We start from the raw sequence: 16,563 nt of genomic DNA on the forward strand, positions 1-16,563 counted from the left end.
GTTTACATACACTTAGGTTGGAGTTATTAAAACTCGTTTTTCAACCACTCCACAAATTTCTTGTTAACAAACTATAGTTTTGGCAAGTCAGTTAGGACATCTGCTTTGTGCATGACACAAGTCATTTTTCCAACAATTGTTTACAGACAGATTATTTCACTTATAATTCACTGTATCACAATTCCAGTGGGTCAGAAGTTAACGTACAGTAAGTTTACTGTGCCTTTAAATAGCTTGGAAAATTCCAGAAAATTATGTCATGACTTTAGAAGCTTCTGATAGGCTAATTGACTTAATTTGAGTCAATTGGAGGTGTATCTGTGGATGTATTTCAAGGCCTACCTTCAAACTCAGTGCCTCTTTGCTTGACATCATGGGAAATCAAAAGAAATCAGCCAAGAACTCAGAAAAAAGAATTGTAGACCACCACGAGTCTGGTTCATCCTTGGGAGCAATTTCCAAGCGCCTGAAGGTACCACGTTCATCTGTACAAACAATAGTACGCAAGTATAAACACCATGGGACCATGCAGCCGTCATACCGCTCAGGAAGGAGACGCGTTCTGTCTCCTAGAGTTGAACGTACTTTGGTGCGAAAAGTGCAAATCAATCCCAGAACAACAGCAAAGGAACTTGTGAAGATACTGGTGGAAACAGGTAGAAAGGTATCTATATCCACAGTAAAACAAGTCCAATATCGACATAAACTGAAAGGCCGCTCAGAAAGGAAGAAGCCGCTGCTCCAAAACCTCCATAAAAAAGCCAAACTACTGTTTGCAACTTCACATGGGGTCAAAGATCGTACTTTTTGGAGAAACTTTTTGGAAGAAATAAAAATAGAACTCTTTGGCCATAATGACCATCGTTATGTTTGCAGGAAAAAGGGGGAGGCTTGTAAGCCGAAGAACACCATCCCAACCGTGAAGCACGGGGGTGGCAGCATCATGTTGTGGGGGTGCTTTGCTGAAGGAGGGACTGGTGCACTTCACAAAATAGATGGCATCATGAGGCAGGAAAATTAAGTGGATATATTGAAGCAACATCTCAAGACGTCCGTCAGGAAGTTAAAGCTTAGTCGCAAATGGGTCTTCCAAATGGACAATGACCCCAAGCATACTTCCAAAGTTGTGGCACAATGGCTTAAGGACAACAAAGTCAAGGTATTGGAGTGGCCATCACAAAGCCCTGACCTCAATCCCATAGAAAATTTGAGGGCAGAACTGAAAAAGCGTGTACGAGCAAGGAGGCCTACAAACCTGACTCAGTTACACCAGCTCTGTCAGGAGGAATGGGCCAAAATTCACCCAACTTATTGTAGGAAGCTTGTGGAAGGCTACCTGAAATGTTTGACCCAAGTTAAACAATTTAAAGGCAATACTACCAAATACTAATTAAGTGTATGTAAACTTTTGACCCGCTGGGAATGTAATGAAAATAAATAAAAGCTGAAAAATCATTCTCTCTACAATGTTTCTGACATTTCACATTCTTAAAATAAAGTGGTGATCCTAACTGAACTAAGACAGGGCATTTTTACTAGGATTAAATGTCAGGAATTGTGAAAAAATGGGTTTAAATGTATTTGGCTAAGGTGTATGTAAACTTCCGACTTCAACTGCACTACAGTTTGGTACATTGCGAGATGGTTTTCATTAGATTTGTCCAGTCAGGCCAGCCTCAGACTCGTCTCCTCATATGAAGGGGAATAGATTGCTCTCTTGTTAATGAGCAAATGAAAGAGGGTAGCTGTGAAAGTGAATTGAAACCTAATCTATAGAATTGACATTTACTGGAGTTCAACATATTTTCTTTCAGAGGGTGTAACTACATAGTTCAATAAGGGGTTGTGTATTTTATTACAATGTAACTACATAGTCCAATAAGGGGTTGTGTATTTTATTACAGTGTAACTACAGTCTAATGGCTTTTGTGTGCTTTATTACAGTGTAACTACATAGTTCAATAAGGGGTTGTGTATTTTATTACAATGTAACTACATAGTCCAATAAGGGGTTGTGTATTTTATTACAGTGTAACTACATAGTCCAATAAGGGGTTGTGTATTTTATTACAGTGTAACTACATAGTCCAATAAGGGGTTGTGTATTTTATTACAGTGTAACTACATAGTCCAATAAGGGGTTGTGTATTTTATTACAGTGTAACTACAGTCTAATGGCTTTTGTGTATTTTATTACAGTGTAACTACATAGTCCAATAAGGGGTTGTGTATTTTATTACAATGTAACTACATGGTCTAATAAGGGGCTAAACTTGCTTTATTACAGTATAACTACAGTCTAATGGGTTTTGTGTGCTTTATTACAGTGTAACTACATAGTCCCGTGTCTAATAGTCATCGTCATCTTCCTGTGCTTCCAACAAAAAGCCTACGTGTCCCTTTCTAACCTACCAGCTTTGATTCTGCTACTGATGATGTATGGGTAAGTAGAGCCAAAATGATATCCATATTTTTATGTGCTGACTTACTCAGTTCAAAGAAGTTTCAGGAGAAGTAAGAACATTGTGATTGGACTATAGATGTAATGTTCATACGGAGCAAGAAGTTTGAAATGTTTGTATTGTGGTACGAGAAGGTCAAGTTGACCCACATAGTGCTTAGTCAGCAAACATCTCATGCATTCTACAAATAATATTTGAGGGTTGTTCAACTTCAAATTCACAGTTTTCCACATGGTATGCCACAGTCAATACAGTCCAGTGAGCTCTAAACGTATTGGGACAGTGACACAGTTGTCGTTGTTTTGGCTCTGTACTCCAGCACTTTGGATTTGAAATGATAGAATGACTATGAGGTTAAAGTGCAAACTGTTCCTTCAAGTCTGTATACCCCTCTTCATGTATCTCCCCCTGTTGCATTTCATACTGTGCTGTTTAAATAGTCAAATATGAAAACTGAAGCTTCTATGCAGTTAACCGTCTGTGTTTTCAGGTGGTCTATCACACCCATGATGTACCCAGCCTCGTTTATCTTCAACGTCCCCAGCACGGCCTACGTGGTGCTGACCTGCATCAACCTCTTCATCGGCATCAATGGGAGCGTGGCCACCTTCATCATGGAGTTGTTCGCTGATGACGTAGGTGATGCGGGTTGCCTCTTTCCTAAGTCTTCATTGTTACGGTGTCCATATTAAGACAGCTTCGGAGTAACAAGGGATAGGTGTCTGTGTCCTTTTGGCTGTCCTAATGTGGACACCGTACATACTGGGAGGAAAATACACACATTTATCAAAGAAACGATTGCTCACTCTAGCTAATTGATCCCTTTCCTCAATATACCACTGTGTATTTGTGTGTAGGCTTTCAACTAGTTTCGAGGGAGATTTTCCTCCTGGAATTGCTTTTTTTGCTTTTAACCCACTCGATGAGTTTCAAAGGTGGTATTTTAAATTCACTTTAATGTTTAATTGTGAGGTGAGAATTGTGCCTTTGTAGAATGTGCTTCATCCATCTTTCATTCATACCAAAAGCTTCCCTTTCTCCCTGGAGAATCAAAAGACAAAGAAGGAGAAAAGAGAAATAAAGAAAGTAACTAAGAGAAAAAGACAACTGGAGAGAGTTAAGAAGATAGATAGCAACAATGAGAGCGGTAGAGTGAGAGATGCCATTTTTCAGTGTCATGGTTGCTTTTGTTTAGACTGAATTGTCAGTTATCAAAAGCATGGCTGTTTCAATACTTACCAAGATAACAATGAGTTAACTTCATGGAGAATACTCATACACTGAACAAAAATATAAATGCAGCATGTAAAATGTTGGTCCCATGTTTCATGAGCTGAAATAAAAAATCCCATACATTTTCCAAAAAGCTTATTTCTCTCAAATGTTGTGCTCATATTAGTTTACATCCCTCTTACTGAGCATTTCTCCTTTGCCAAGATAATCCAACCTCCTGACAGGTGTGGCATATCAAGAAGCTGATTAATACCACCATTACACAGGTGCACCTTGTGCTGGGGACAATAAAAGGCCACTTTAAAATTAGCAGTTTTGTCAAACAACACAATGCCACCGATGTCTCACGTTTTGAGGGAGTGTGCAATTGTCATGCTGAGTGCAGGAATGTCCACCAGAGCTGTTGCCAGAGAATTGAATGTTAATTTCTCTACCATAAGCTGCCGCCAATGTCGTTTTAGAGAATTTGGCAGTACATCCAACCGGCCTCACAAGCATAGACCACATGTAACCACGCCAGCCCAGGACCTTCACATCCGGCTTCTTCACCTGTGGGATTGTCTGATGTGGGGTGTGGTGGTGCTGAGGAGTATTTCTGTCTGTAATAAAGCACCTTTGTGGTGAAAAACTAATTCTGATTGGCTGGGCCTAGCTCCCCAATGGGTGGGCCTGGCTGCCACGGGGTTGGCCTATGCCCTCCAAGGCCCACCCATGGCTCCACCCCTGCCCAGTCATGTGAAATCCATAGAATAGGCCCTAATTAATTAATTTAAATTTAGTGATTTCCGAATATATAAATGTAACTCAGTAAAATCTTTGAAATTGTTGCATGTTGTGCTTATATTTTTGTTCAGTATATTTATACTAAGGACAACATTTTCTTAGTTTAACCATTCTTTATAAGCTGGAACCAGGCCCCCAGTGTCTGCTCTGCTGGGCAGATAATGCGTGGAAATCTAGCGGTGCCAAAATCCCTGGTCCAAACCTTTTTTTTTACGCTCTGAAATGCTCTGAAATGTGTTTATAATGATGAAGTTCAATCCCCAACGTGAATTATTTTAACGTTCGCCACAAGTGTGTGTGTGTGTGTGTGTGTGAGAGAGAGAGAAAGAGAGAGAGACCATTTGTGCTTATCCATGTGTGCACATCCCTAGTGAGTGTGTGCGTGGTTATCAGTGGAGGCTCCTCAGAGGAGGAAGGGGAGGACCAACCTCCTCAGTGATTTTCAGAAAAAGAAAACCATTTATCCTTTTATGATAAGACTGTACTAAGTATAATCACGTCGCCAAATAATCGATTAAAACATACTATTTTGCAAAGGCGGTCTACAGTAGCCTCAACAGCACTCTGTAGGGTAGCACCATGGTGTAGCCTGAGGACAGCTAGTTTCCATCCTTCTCTGGGTACATTGACATCAATACAAAACCTAGGAGATTCATGGTTATCACCCCCTTCCATAGAATTACACAGTAATTATGACAACTTCCGGAGGACAGCCTCCAACCTATCAGAGCTCTTGCAGCATGAACTGACATGTTGTCCACATTTTGTCCACCCAATCAAAAGATCAGAGAAATAATCTAGTGCTGAAAGCATAAGATACAGCTAGCACTGCAGTGCATAAAATGTTGTGAGTAGTTGACTCAAAGAGAGAGAAAGACAATAGTTGAACAGTTTTGAACAAATTAATGTCTTCCAAAATGAAGGTGAAGCAAGAGAGAGATTTTGTCATTTTTTTAGATAGCAAATGCAGCTAGCTAGTTTAGCCTACTAAAACACCCTGCTCAAACAGAGGGATGCTATGTTAGCTAGCTGGCTATGACTATCCAACACAACACTGGAACTCTTCCAAGTCAAGGAAAGCTTTTGGTTTTACTAATTTATTGCCACCAGGGCCCGCCGGTGTAAGTGCTGAACTGCTTATTGACTGCACACTGTAGCGTTACTGCATGATTGTAGCAGGTTTACTAACACGTTAGTTCTATTAGCTATGTAGACTATGACGTTACTTTAGCTAATATGCTGACAACGATGTAGGCTGCGTGTAGCGGTTATGATATGGTTTGGCTTGGAAAGGTTTTTTCACCTGGTCACATACAGCTGATGTGTTGTGCATTGACGTCCACAAGCGACGAAGGGAAAAGGTGAGAGGAGGAGAGCGCATAGATGCAAGAAGGAATATGACGTGGCTCTTATGAAACTGTGTTTACACATGATCGGGGTGTATTCATTCCGACGATTCTGTTGAAAACATGTTCTTAAACGTAACAAAACGAGAATAAACATACAGTACCTGAATTTGTCCAATAGAAACTCTCCTTTACACCTGTTGGACTAATGATCACACCCTATATCAGCTAGAGGCAAGCGGAAGTGTGCAAGGTGGTATTGACTGTGTCACTGTCTGTCCATGCGTCACCTCAAATGTTTCTCACGACCTGTGTGCACCTACCTTGTAAAGTTTCGTTCGTAGACTATGTTGTAGCAACCTCATGATGGGTATAGGGAAAATTTGAATATCATGTACTAGCCTAAATCTATCACTGTTACATTGAACTGGGTGAATGGAATATGAATGACAGTCATCCAATATGGTAATAGAAATAAGGCCATGCTCATGAAAAAAACGAAATTGTACTACCTCATCTTAAACGGCACTGACCGCCACTGGTGCTTATCCATGTATTTGTGTGCGTGTGCGTGTGTGTGCGAGTGAGAGTGTGTTGTAAGCACTTCACTCCGACAAGTTGCGACATCAGGTTCCCCCATCTGAGCTTCCACTTCAAAAGTCAGCTAACTCTAATCTCCACTCCAACCTGAGCAATATCTTGGCTTCACTGACTTTGTCATATGCTCCTGTCCTTTGAACATTCATCTTCTCTCCACCCTCTCTGGTTTCTCAGACATAGCTTAATGTCGGCGGTCTCCTTTTTACATCACCAGACAACCTCATTTGCATGGAGATTTCATTATTGCCATTGCCGTCGTTCATCATTGATTTGTTTCTGGTTTGTCTTTCCGCTGACAACCTCCCCATCAAACAAAATCATATTTTTGTTGTCACTTGTTTTCCCATATATTTATCAGTATTGTTTTGGCGAATCTCATTCATAAGGGGCTCTGGCAATAATAATGGAGCCCGTGCCGGTCACTGCCAATTTGTGAGAGTGACTTACCAGGCTCTTCCTTGTCAAGGGCATTTGCCTAGTGTATTGGAAAGCTTGCTGTGTAGTGTAGCTCTGAGGGTCAATTGAGACATGTCAGACAGGGGACAATAACAGCCCAGCTATCACTCCTGGGGATGTCAATGCAGATACGAGCCCTGTAGTTGGCCACGGTCCCGGACTGATGCATCACTTATCCTACCAATCGACTGTCAGAGTTGAACTGTCACTGTTGGACCGCCTGGAAAAATAGGCTGCGACATGCCGGGATGTTGTCTGTTTCCACATTTCCTCTGTTCTGTTCTGATAAACCCGATGAACAGAGAGGAGCCAAAATGTCCGACATAGATAAGAATGCACAAGACCCCCCCCCCCCCCCCCCCCCCCCCCCACACACACACACACACACACACACAGTTAAGCGCGACAGGTTGTATTGAGATACCTGGCAGCTCGATCTTTCTCCGTCGTCTCTATTTCCACGCTTTCATGCTTTTATTCCTTCGCTTCCACCCTGTGCTGCGACGAGAGCTAAAATGGGAACAGCGTAGTTGAAGTTCTCTTCGTTCATTTATTTCTCCACTGAAGGTCAAAGTGAATAGCAAAGTGAATATGGGACGATGACTGGTAGTCTAGAGGGAATATTTAAAAAAAATGCCAAATCTTGAGACAAAAGCAAAGCACACTACAGCATCACATTTAGTACTTTATGTCCCAGTTTTATCTGGAGACTGAGCGAGAGAGCATGGAAGATCCCCCCTCCCCATGCTACCTGAGCATCGCATCAATCGCAGCCTGCCTTGCATACATGAGACAGCACCTGAGTCAATAGACCAGCCGCTAGCCACTCAGACAAGCCTGTAGGGCATGGATCTGGCCAGGCTAGGGGCAGAGTGAGTCGGGAGGGAGGAAGTCGATGGGGCTGTATTAGTCAGGGACATGATGTAGTTTAACTGTAGTGCGCTATATGCTTTGAGGTGACATGCTTTGGCGTAGTGATGTGTGTGGGTGGTGGTGGGAGTGATATGTGTTTAAATACAGGAAAATGTGTGTTTATCAGCTGTCCACATCTTTTAGTGTATAATATAGTGTTTTGTATATACAGTGCTGTACTATGTTACATTCCATTTGGGATGTATTGTACATTACTGATTATGAAGTTTCAATTTAATTCCCTTTACACATCTAGTTTGAGAAATCAGCTAACGGTCGCAATCCCCACGACGCTTCCAGCCATATATTTTCCTTTTCGGAAGTCCCTCCGGTGAAGATGGAGGCGATGCTTGGGGAATATGAACACTAAAGCAAAATGGGTCAGACGAGAGCCTTGGAGATTTTTCCCCTTCAGAACCCATTCAGAGATGATTTATAGGCATATAGCGCAAACTTTGAAGAAAATTGTCAAGCGTTTCATCATTGCCTAAAAACCTCTTTGATCTCCTTGATAAACACCCAGTCGAGAGAAGATCTGTTATTTCACATATTGATCTCCAATTAGGTCTCTATTTCTTCAAATCTTTCTCGATGACAAATGGACCCTCGGCTGCACAAGGTCATTGGTTTGCTTTTATTATTTAATTTTTCCCAATTCACTTATGTTTCTAAATTCAGGCTCTTTTAGCCTTTTGCCAGCTTCTTGAAGTTTGACCATGCCGATTAACACTTTCACATATAGTTCAGTAGGAATAGGCCCAGAATGTGTTGATATGACCAGATATATTCAAATTGAGCTTCTTAGCATTGAAAATAAAAAGTAACTATGTGATACATTATATGGATGGCAAGATTATTAGCCAAGATATCCCGCTTGACATTTTAGTTGGCTAGCGTGTGCCTTAAGTCTTTGAGAAAACAGGTAGAAGTTCAATAAGACCGAGATGAATTGGCAGACATATTGCTTGACATTTGAGAGTTAGCTGTGACACCATAATCAATTAGGTATTTTTGTTTTGCATTCATACTTGCCTGCAGGGAAATTAGGCCTGGACTGCCCAGTTACTCCCTGGCAGAAATGCTCAGATTACTGCTGCATGTAAACTAGCTGTAACTTTCCAACTCTAACCTTTGATCTGTAGCTTAAGTTTGGCCATTAGGAGAAGATAACATATTTACTTGAAGTTGAGCTACATTATTACTGCTGTATACCCAGACGTCATACATGAAGTCCTAAACCAAATTTGTTTTAATGATGACGGTAGTAAGTTACCATCCATGACCAAAGAGCCCAATTCCATCCATAACAGATGAAGGAAACTGTACTGCTAAATTCATCCTGAATGTTTTCTCTACTATCTTAGAAAAAAAGGTGCTATCTAGAACCTAAAACGGTTCTTCGGCTGTCCCCATTGAAGAACCCTTTTTGGTTCTCCAAATGGGTTCTTACATGGAACCAAAAAGGGTTCTACCTGGTACCAAAAAGGGTACTCCTATGGGGACAGCTGAAGAACCCCTTTGGAACCCTTTTTTCTAAGATTGTATGACAGGTGTTCACTGCTTCACATCCAACATGCTGCAAAAGCTCTCTGTGGACATTGCCATTGGGTAGTGCCTCTAAACCACACCTGTGCTTAAAATATAGCAGAAACAGTGTGTGTGAACCACAATTGATTGAATCTACAAGTCATTGAGTTGCAGACCAAGTAAATCCTTTCATTGATGCCATTCCTCAAACTAGAGGAAAACATTGCAAAGCAACAACTCTCCATGAATAAATCTGACAACGATAAGGTGCCATCTGTCGTTCTCATCTGCCGCCCCACATTGCACCATGTTAAGAAATGCATGGCACTTTTTGCCTACCAAAAGAGGAAACAGAGAATTTATGGTTTTTCTCAATATACGCTAGTGTCTTTGAAGACTTTCCTGAGACCAAACGTATGCATTATGCATAACCTTGCTTTAGAACAGGCAGAAGTGGCAATATCTTTCCTCCATCTCTCTCATTCTCTCTCTATTCATCTATCCCTCTGATTCACTCTCCCCCCTCTCTTTATTCCCTCAATCCTCTGTAATGAAAGCGATGTGGAGAGCTGAGACTGGCGTTGTAGTAGTCAGTGCAGTCTGGCTGTCTTTCATTCCTTCTTCACTTAATTAATTAGGGCTTGTGTGCTTTAAAAGGCGCCATCGTTCCGCAGTATAGCCACAGGGAGGAGAAGGGATTTCAGGGGTGGCTTAATCAGGAAGGACCAGATATGAACGGGCCTAACCTAAGTAATTAAACAGCCAATAAGATGGCTGTGAATTTGTGCGATAGTGTGACTGTGTGCCTGTAGGTTTGTATTTTATTGCAAGTGGGAAAGTGAGAAGTGGGTGTGTATATCACTCTGAATGTGTTCATCTTTCAAAGTCTCGGGGCTTGAGATGAGAAAGTTTCCATCTGTATGTGTGAGCAGCTGTTCCTGCCCTCACATTACGCGGGTGAGAGAGACATCACTGAGCGAGAAAGCGTGCCCCTTAATAACGAGTCAAGAAGCCGAGGCTCATTTCCATGTCATTTGGCGCCCCACTCAAGCACGCAGTGTGCCTCCGCTGATGAGCAAGCATGGATGATGTGCTTTAATTATCTGGCGAGTGTCGGAGAACTCGAAACTCCACGAACACTCTTTTACCGCCGCCGGGGGTTCCAAACCCGCTGCTTCCCTCAGGTCACTCGACAGACTCGTGCCTTGTTGGGCACAACACAGACGCATCCAGCGGGTTCTCTGTCACGTGTCACCCCTAATACCAATCTGCCCTTATGTCTAGCAGTCTTTCTAAATACCATTTATGCGTCGCTAATGCATTGTTGTTGTTTTTCTGTTTTTTGTTTTTTTCTCCCACAGAACATCTCGAAAATCAATGGTATTGTGAAGCAGGTGCTGCTGATTTTTCCGCACTTCTGTCTGGGTCGAGGGCTCATCGACATGGGCAAGAACCAGGCTATGGCCACCTTGTACGAAAGCTTTGGTGAGCATCCACCCAACCACCTTCGGAGTAAATCGAAGGATGGTGAAACTATTCAAATCAAACTTTTTTAACATATACTGTATCTATATCTGCAGAGATCTGTATACTATCATTACACTCCAACACACGTATTAAAATTGTACTTTAAATGAATTGTTTTTTTCAGTCTTTTAGTATATTATATATACAGTATACTACCATTACACTCCAACTGAATAACATTGTACTTTTAATTACACATTACCATTTTAAATTTGAATTCATAACTGTAATATGAACAACTAAACTGCGAAATGACACTGACAGTGTCAGTACATTTTATTTGTAAATTGTTGTCCATCCACAACTGTTTTTTGCCTTCAGAACAGTCTCAATTCTTTGGGGAATGGACTCTACTAGGTGTCGAAAGCGTTCCACAAGGATGCTGGCCCATGTTGACTCCAATGCTTCCCATAGTTGTGTCAAGTTGGCTGGATGTTCTTTGGGTGGGAGACCATTCTTGATACACACAGGAAACTGTTGAGCGTGAAAAACCCAGTAGCAATGCAGTTCTCGACACAAACTGATGTGCCTGGCACTTACTACCATGCCTCGTTCAAAGGCACTTAAATCTTTTGTCTTGCCCATTCACCCACTGAATGGCACGCATACACAATCCATGTCACAATTGTCTCAAAGGCTTAAAAATCCTTCTTTAACCTGTCTCCTCCCCTTCATCTACACTGATTGAAGTGGATTTAACCAGTGACATCAATAAGGGATCATAGCTTTCACCTTTTTCTATGTTTTGTATACTCAGTGTATATGTTTGCACTCACTGTACTGTAAACTGCTTTGGATAATAGTGGCATATATTATTAGTAGTAGTATTATATTACTATGGGTAACAGCAAAGAACAAAGGTTAGTCGGTGCAAAGCGTTCCCCTCCTAGCTAGATGGAATTAAACGTAAGTGGTAGGACGAAAGGTCAAATGAAGCTGAGTGGTACGAGGAAAAGAAAGTATGCTGTAAAGAAAGATGATGTCATGGCTTTAGCTTTGGTGTTGTCTTTCAATATTTTATTCAGAATAACAGGTGCAAACGTTCCACTTGCTACATACTAATGTAACATTTGGTAGAGAACATTTTGGGTTTAAGATTAGCCAAACGCCAATAGCTTAGCTACTTTAAAAGTAGTCCTCTACTTATACAATGCTTTCACACCATCTTCTTCATACCGTTACATAGTGCCTTTTGCAGTACACTTCTTATGTGTTGCTACATCATTACCAAAAAGCAGCTTTTAGTCCCTTAAGGGGACTTACATTTGACCAATAACGCGACCGTAGCCCTTCGTTCTCAACACAAAATGTAGAAAACAAAAGGGAATATGTACACAGGGGAGATTTAGAGGCAGAGAGACACATGAATGGCGGGAGCAAAGGCTTTATCTGGGGAATAGATGTGGCAGGAAATAGCCGTTAGAGAATCATTTGCAGCGACAAAGGTAATGAGGAAAGCAATCACAACTTAAAAGGCTAGTCTGGAGAGGGCCTATTTGCTGGAGAATGAGACTGAACACTTCCGTTTCTGTCCATCATGCCTCCAGCACAGAGAGGGAGAAATAGGGAGGAGAGAGAGATAGTCAGTTGCTGTCAGCTTTAAACAAACATCTATATTAGTGAAAGGGCTCCCATTTAGAATAAAGTGCATTTGTTCAGATGTCTCCCACTGATTACGGTGGAAGGCAGCTCTATGAGTGTCAGTCAGTGGTTCTGAGCCGCTGAGATTTAGACCATTACCATTGAGTTCCAGTGACACCCGTCCAACGTGATTATGATACATAGCAGTTACAAACATTATGTTTCTCTTGATGAAGAACTGTGTTTTTTGTCTCTCCCAGGGGAAGACCGTTACCAGGACCCCCTCAGCTGGGACATGGTGGGGAAGAACCTCTGTGCCATGGCCATCCAGGGGGCAGTCATGTTCACCATCACTCTCCTTATCCAATATAAGTTCTGCTACAAACCCAGGCAAGAGTAGAATAATAATAACTTTGGTTCGTAATTAGGAGCTACAGCGGCTCAGCCGCGAAGTGGTAGGCCACACAAGCTCATAGAATGGGACCGCCGAGTGCTGAAGCGTGGAGGGCGTAAAAATTGTCTGTCCTCGGTTGCAACAAACATTACCGAGTTCCAAACTGCCTCTGGCACGAGAACTGTTAGTCAGGAGCTTCATGAAATAGGTTTCCATGGCCGAGCAGCCGGACACAAGACTAAGATCACCATGCGCAATGCCAAGAGTCGGCTGAAGTGTTGTAAAGCTCGCCACCATTGGACTCTGGAGCAGTGGAAACGCATTCTGATGAAGTGTGATGAATCATGCTTCAACATCTGGCAGTCAGACGGACGAATTTGGGTTTGGTGGATGAAGTGTGGAAGAACTTGACTGGCCTGCACAGAGCCCTGACCTCAACCCCATCAAACGCCTTTGAGCTGAATTGGAACGCCGACTGCAAGCCAGGCCTAATCGCCCGACATCACTGCCCGACCTCACTAATGCTTTTGTGGCTGAATGGAAGCAAGTCCTTCAATAATGTTCCAACATCTAGTGTAAAGCCTTCCCAGAGGAGTGGAGGCTGTTATAGTAGCAAAGGAGGGACCAACTCCATATTAATGCCCATGATATTGAAATGAGATGTTCGACGAGCAGGTGTCCACATACTTTTGATCATGTAGTGTATTAACAGGTGGTCATCATTTGGGATTTGTATTGTTGGCTTTATGGGAATGTGGTGAGAATGTGTGGGTGTTTTTGAATCCTTCTTTTTCTCCAGACTGATTTCTGGAGAGTCATTCTCCGAGGAGGACGAAGATGTGGACGTGGCACGGGAACGTGCACGCATCCATAAAGGTGGCTCTGAGAAAGACCTGCTGAGAATCTGCGATCTTTCTAAGGTACAGTACCACCGTTTACTACCACACTTAGTGGTAGCAACATCACGGTTATATTCGTTAGTGCATACTGTAGCGAAACATTTCCCAATGGAAAACAGAAAGCGTTTTATTATTGGACAAGATCAGGTAGTCCCTCTCAGTTTCAGCCTTTGTGCTTCTGTTTTATTCCTAGTGAATATGATCCAGGGGCCTCAATGCTCAAGGCCTAGGGTCTGTTCAGGACATGACATTACAAAAAAATCTAACAAATATGATTTCAAGTTTCAATATCACACGCACAGTGAAATGACTTTCATGCCAGCTGTAACCCCAACAATGCAGTAGTCCATAACAATGTAATACTAAAAAAAACATAAGATAGAACAAAAACACACGCGAAATAAGAACACAAGAAAGTAAGTAAGTATACTATATTTCCTGTTATGTAGCATATGACAGGTTGCTTAGCTACATTTCTATCTGCAATATTCTGAAGTTCTGAACGTTTACCCCAGCTGTGTCTGTTGGTATCCTCCTCCCTTTCCTTTGATACTTGGGTGTCGTTAATCTGTCACAGTATGCTGCAGGCTGGCGAGGTGCAGCTGTAGTCACTCCACACTCCACGGACACATTGGGAGTGTGGGGAGAAGTGTGTGAAGGAAGGGAGGGGTATGGATTTTCTGTGAGGCAACACTGATGAGATCTCTCTCTCTCGCTCTCTCTCTGCGCCGCTAAGCCCAACAACTCTCGTCCCCCCCTCCCTCAAAGGTTTTTCTGCAAATGAGCATGCGAGTGCTGCACGGCATACCGGGTAACGGAGGCCACTTAATCACGCCCAGATTAACACCCTGGCCGAGGCCAGATGTTCTTCTCTCGAGCTCGTGGCGGCAGGAAGCGTCGCCGCGGCAAACAACCCTTCGTCGACATCTGTCCAAACTTGACGTCTCTTCAAACCCTCCCTTGTCATCTCGCGTCATCTCACCCACTCCATCTTTCCCCCTCAATCTCTCACGGATACACTCACTCACACTCCGAGGTAATTAACAATCTAGCTTTGAAAAAAACAGTTGGGACTGGATGATGTATTGCCGCCCACAGCAGACAAAGTAACTTCATAAGGTCTTGTCTCGTCTTGTTTCACATTCTGTAACCTGTGATAAGTTAGCTTAGAGCTACAGCTGAAGTCGGAAGTTTACATACACTTAGGTTGGAGTCATTAAAACTCGTTTTCTAACCACTCCACAAATTTCTTGTTAACAAACTATAGTTTTGGCAAGTCAGTTAGGACATCTGCTTTGTGCATGACACAAGTCATTTTTCCAACAATTGTTTACAGACAGATTATTTCACTTATAATTCACTGTATCACAATTCCAGTGGGTCAGAAGTTAACGTACAGTAAGTTGACTGTGCCTTTAAACAGCTTGGAAATTTCCAGAAAATGATGTCATGGCTTTAGAAGCTTCTGATAGGCTAATTGACATAATTTGAGTCAATTGTAGGTGTACCTGTGGATGTATTTCAAGGCCTACCTTCAAACTTAGTGCTTCTTTGCTTGACATCATGGGAAAATCAAAAGAAATCAGCCAGGAATTGTAGACCTCCAAAAGTCTGGTTCATCCTTGGGAGCAATTTCCAAACGGCTGAAGGTACCACATTGATCTGTACAAATAATCGTACACAAGTATGAACACCATAGGACCACACAGCCATCATACCACTCAGGAAGGAGACGTGTTCTGTCTCCTAGAGATGAGCGTACTTTGGTGCGAAAAGTGCAAATCAATCCAAGAACAACAGCAAAGGACCTTGTGAAGATGCTGGAGAAAACAGGTACAAAAGTATCTATATCCACAGTAAAACGAGTCCTATATCAACATAACCTGAAAGGCCGCTCCGCAAGAAAGAAGACACTGCTCCAAAACCGCCATTAAAAAAGCCAGACTGCGATTTGCAACTGCACATGGGGACAAAGATCATACTTTTTGGAGAAATATCCTCTGGTCTGATGAAACAACAATAGAACTGTTTGGCCATAATGACCATCGTTATGTTTGCAGGGAAAAGGGGGATGCTTGCAAGCCGAAGAACACCATCCCAACCGTGAAGCACGGGGGTGGCAGCATCATGTTGTGGGGGTGCTTTGCTGCAGGAGGGACTGGTGCACTTCACAAAATAGATGGCATCATGAGGAAAGAAAATGATGTGGATATATTGAAGCAACATCTCAAGACATCAGTCAGGAAGTTAAAGCTTGATCGCAAATGGATCTTCCAAATGGACAATGACCCCAGCATACTTCCAAAGTTGTGGCAAACTGGCTTAAGGACAACAAAGTCAAGGTATTGGAGTGGCCATCACAAAGCCCTGACCTCAATCCTATAGACAATTTGTAGGCAGAGCTGAAAAAGCGTGTATGAGCAAGGAGGCCTACAAACCTGACTCAGTTACACCAGCTCTGTCAGGAGGAATGGGCCAAAATTCACCCAACTTATTGTGGGAAGCTTGTGGAAGGCTACCTGAAACGTTTGACCCAAGTTAAACAATTTAAAGGCAATGCTACCAAATACTAATTGAGTGTATGTAAACTTCTGACCCACTGGGAATGTACTGAAAATAAATAAAAGCTGAAAAATCATTCTCTCTACAATGTTTCTGATATTTCACATTCTTAAAATAAAGTGGTGATCCTAACTGAACTAACACAGGGAATTTTTACTAGGATTAAATGTCAGGAATTGTGAAAAACTGGGTTTAAATGTATTTGGCTAAGGTGTATGTAAACATCTGACTTCAACTGTATGTACAGTACGATTCACCTTTATGACATCCCTTGTCAGACA

At 42.2% G+C, this 16,563-nt stretch overlaps 1 protein-coding gene across 2 annotated transcripts in view; it reads left to right on the forward strand.

The window, feature by feature from the left end:
- LOC115194265 (ATP-binding cassette sub-family A member 1) overlaps nt 1-16,563 on the forward strand; it is a 220,755-nt gene that overhangs the window by 162,422 nt on the left and 41,770 nt on the right. For both annotated transcript variants that reach the window (XM_029753857.1, XM_029753858.1), the window contains exons 38-42: nt 2,328-2,443; nt 2,953-3,097; nt 10,681-10,804; nt 12,688-12,817; nt 13,621-13,741. In XM_029753857.1, coding sequence (XP_029609717.1) covers nt 2,328-2,443; nt 2,953-3,097; nt 10,681-10,804; nt 12,688-12,817; nt 13,621-13,741 — 636 coding nt within the window. The remainder of the gene's footprint in view (nt 1-2,327; nt 2,444-2,952; nt 3,098-10,680; nt 10,805-12,687; nt 12,818-13,620; nt 13,742-16,563) is intronic.

This window comes from Salmo trutta, chromosome 5 (assembly GCF_901001165.1).
Source record: "Salmo trutta chromosome 5, fSalTru1.1, whole genome shotgun sequence".
Taxonomy (NCBI): Eukaryota; Metazoa; Chordata; class Actinopteri; order Salmoniformes; family Salmonidae; genus Salmo; species Salmo trutta.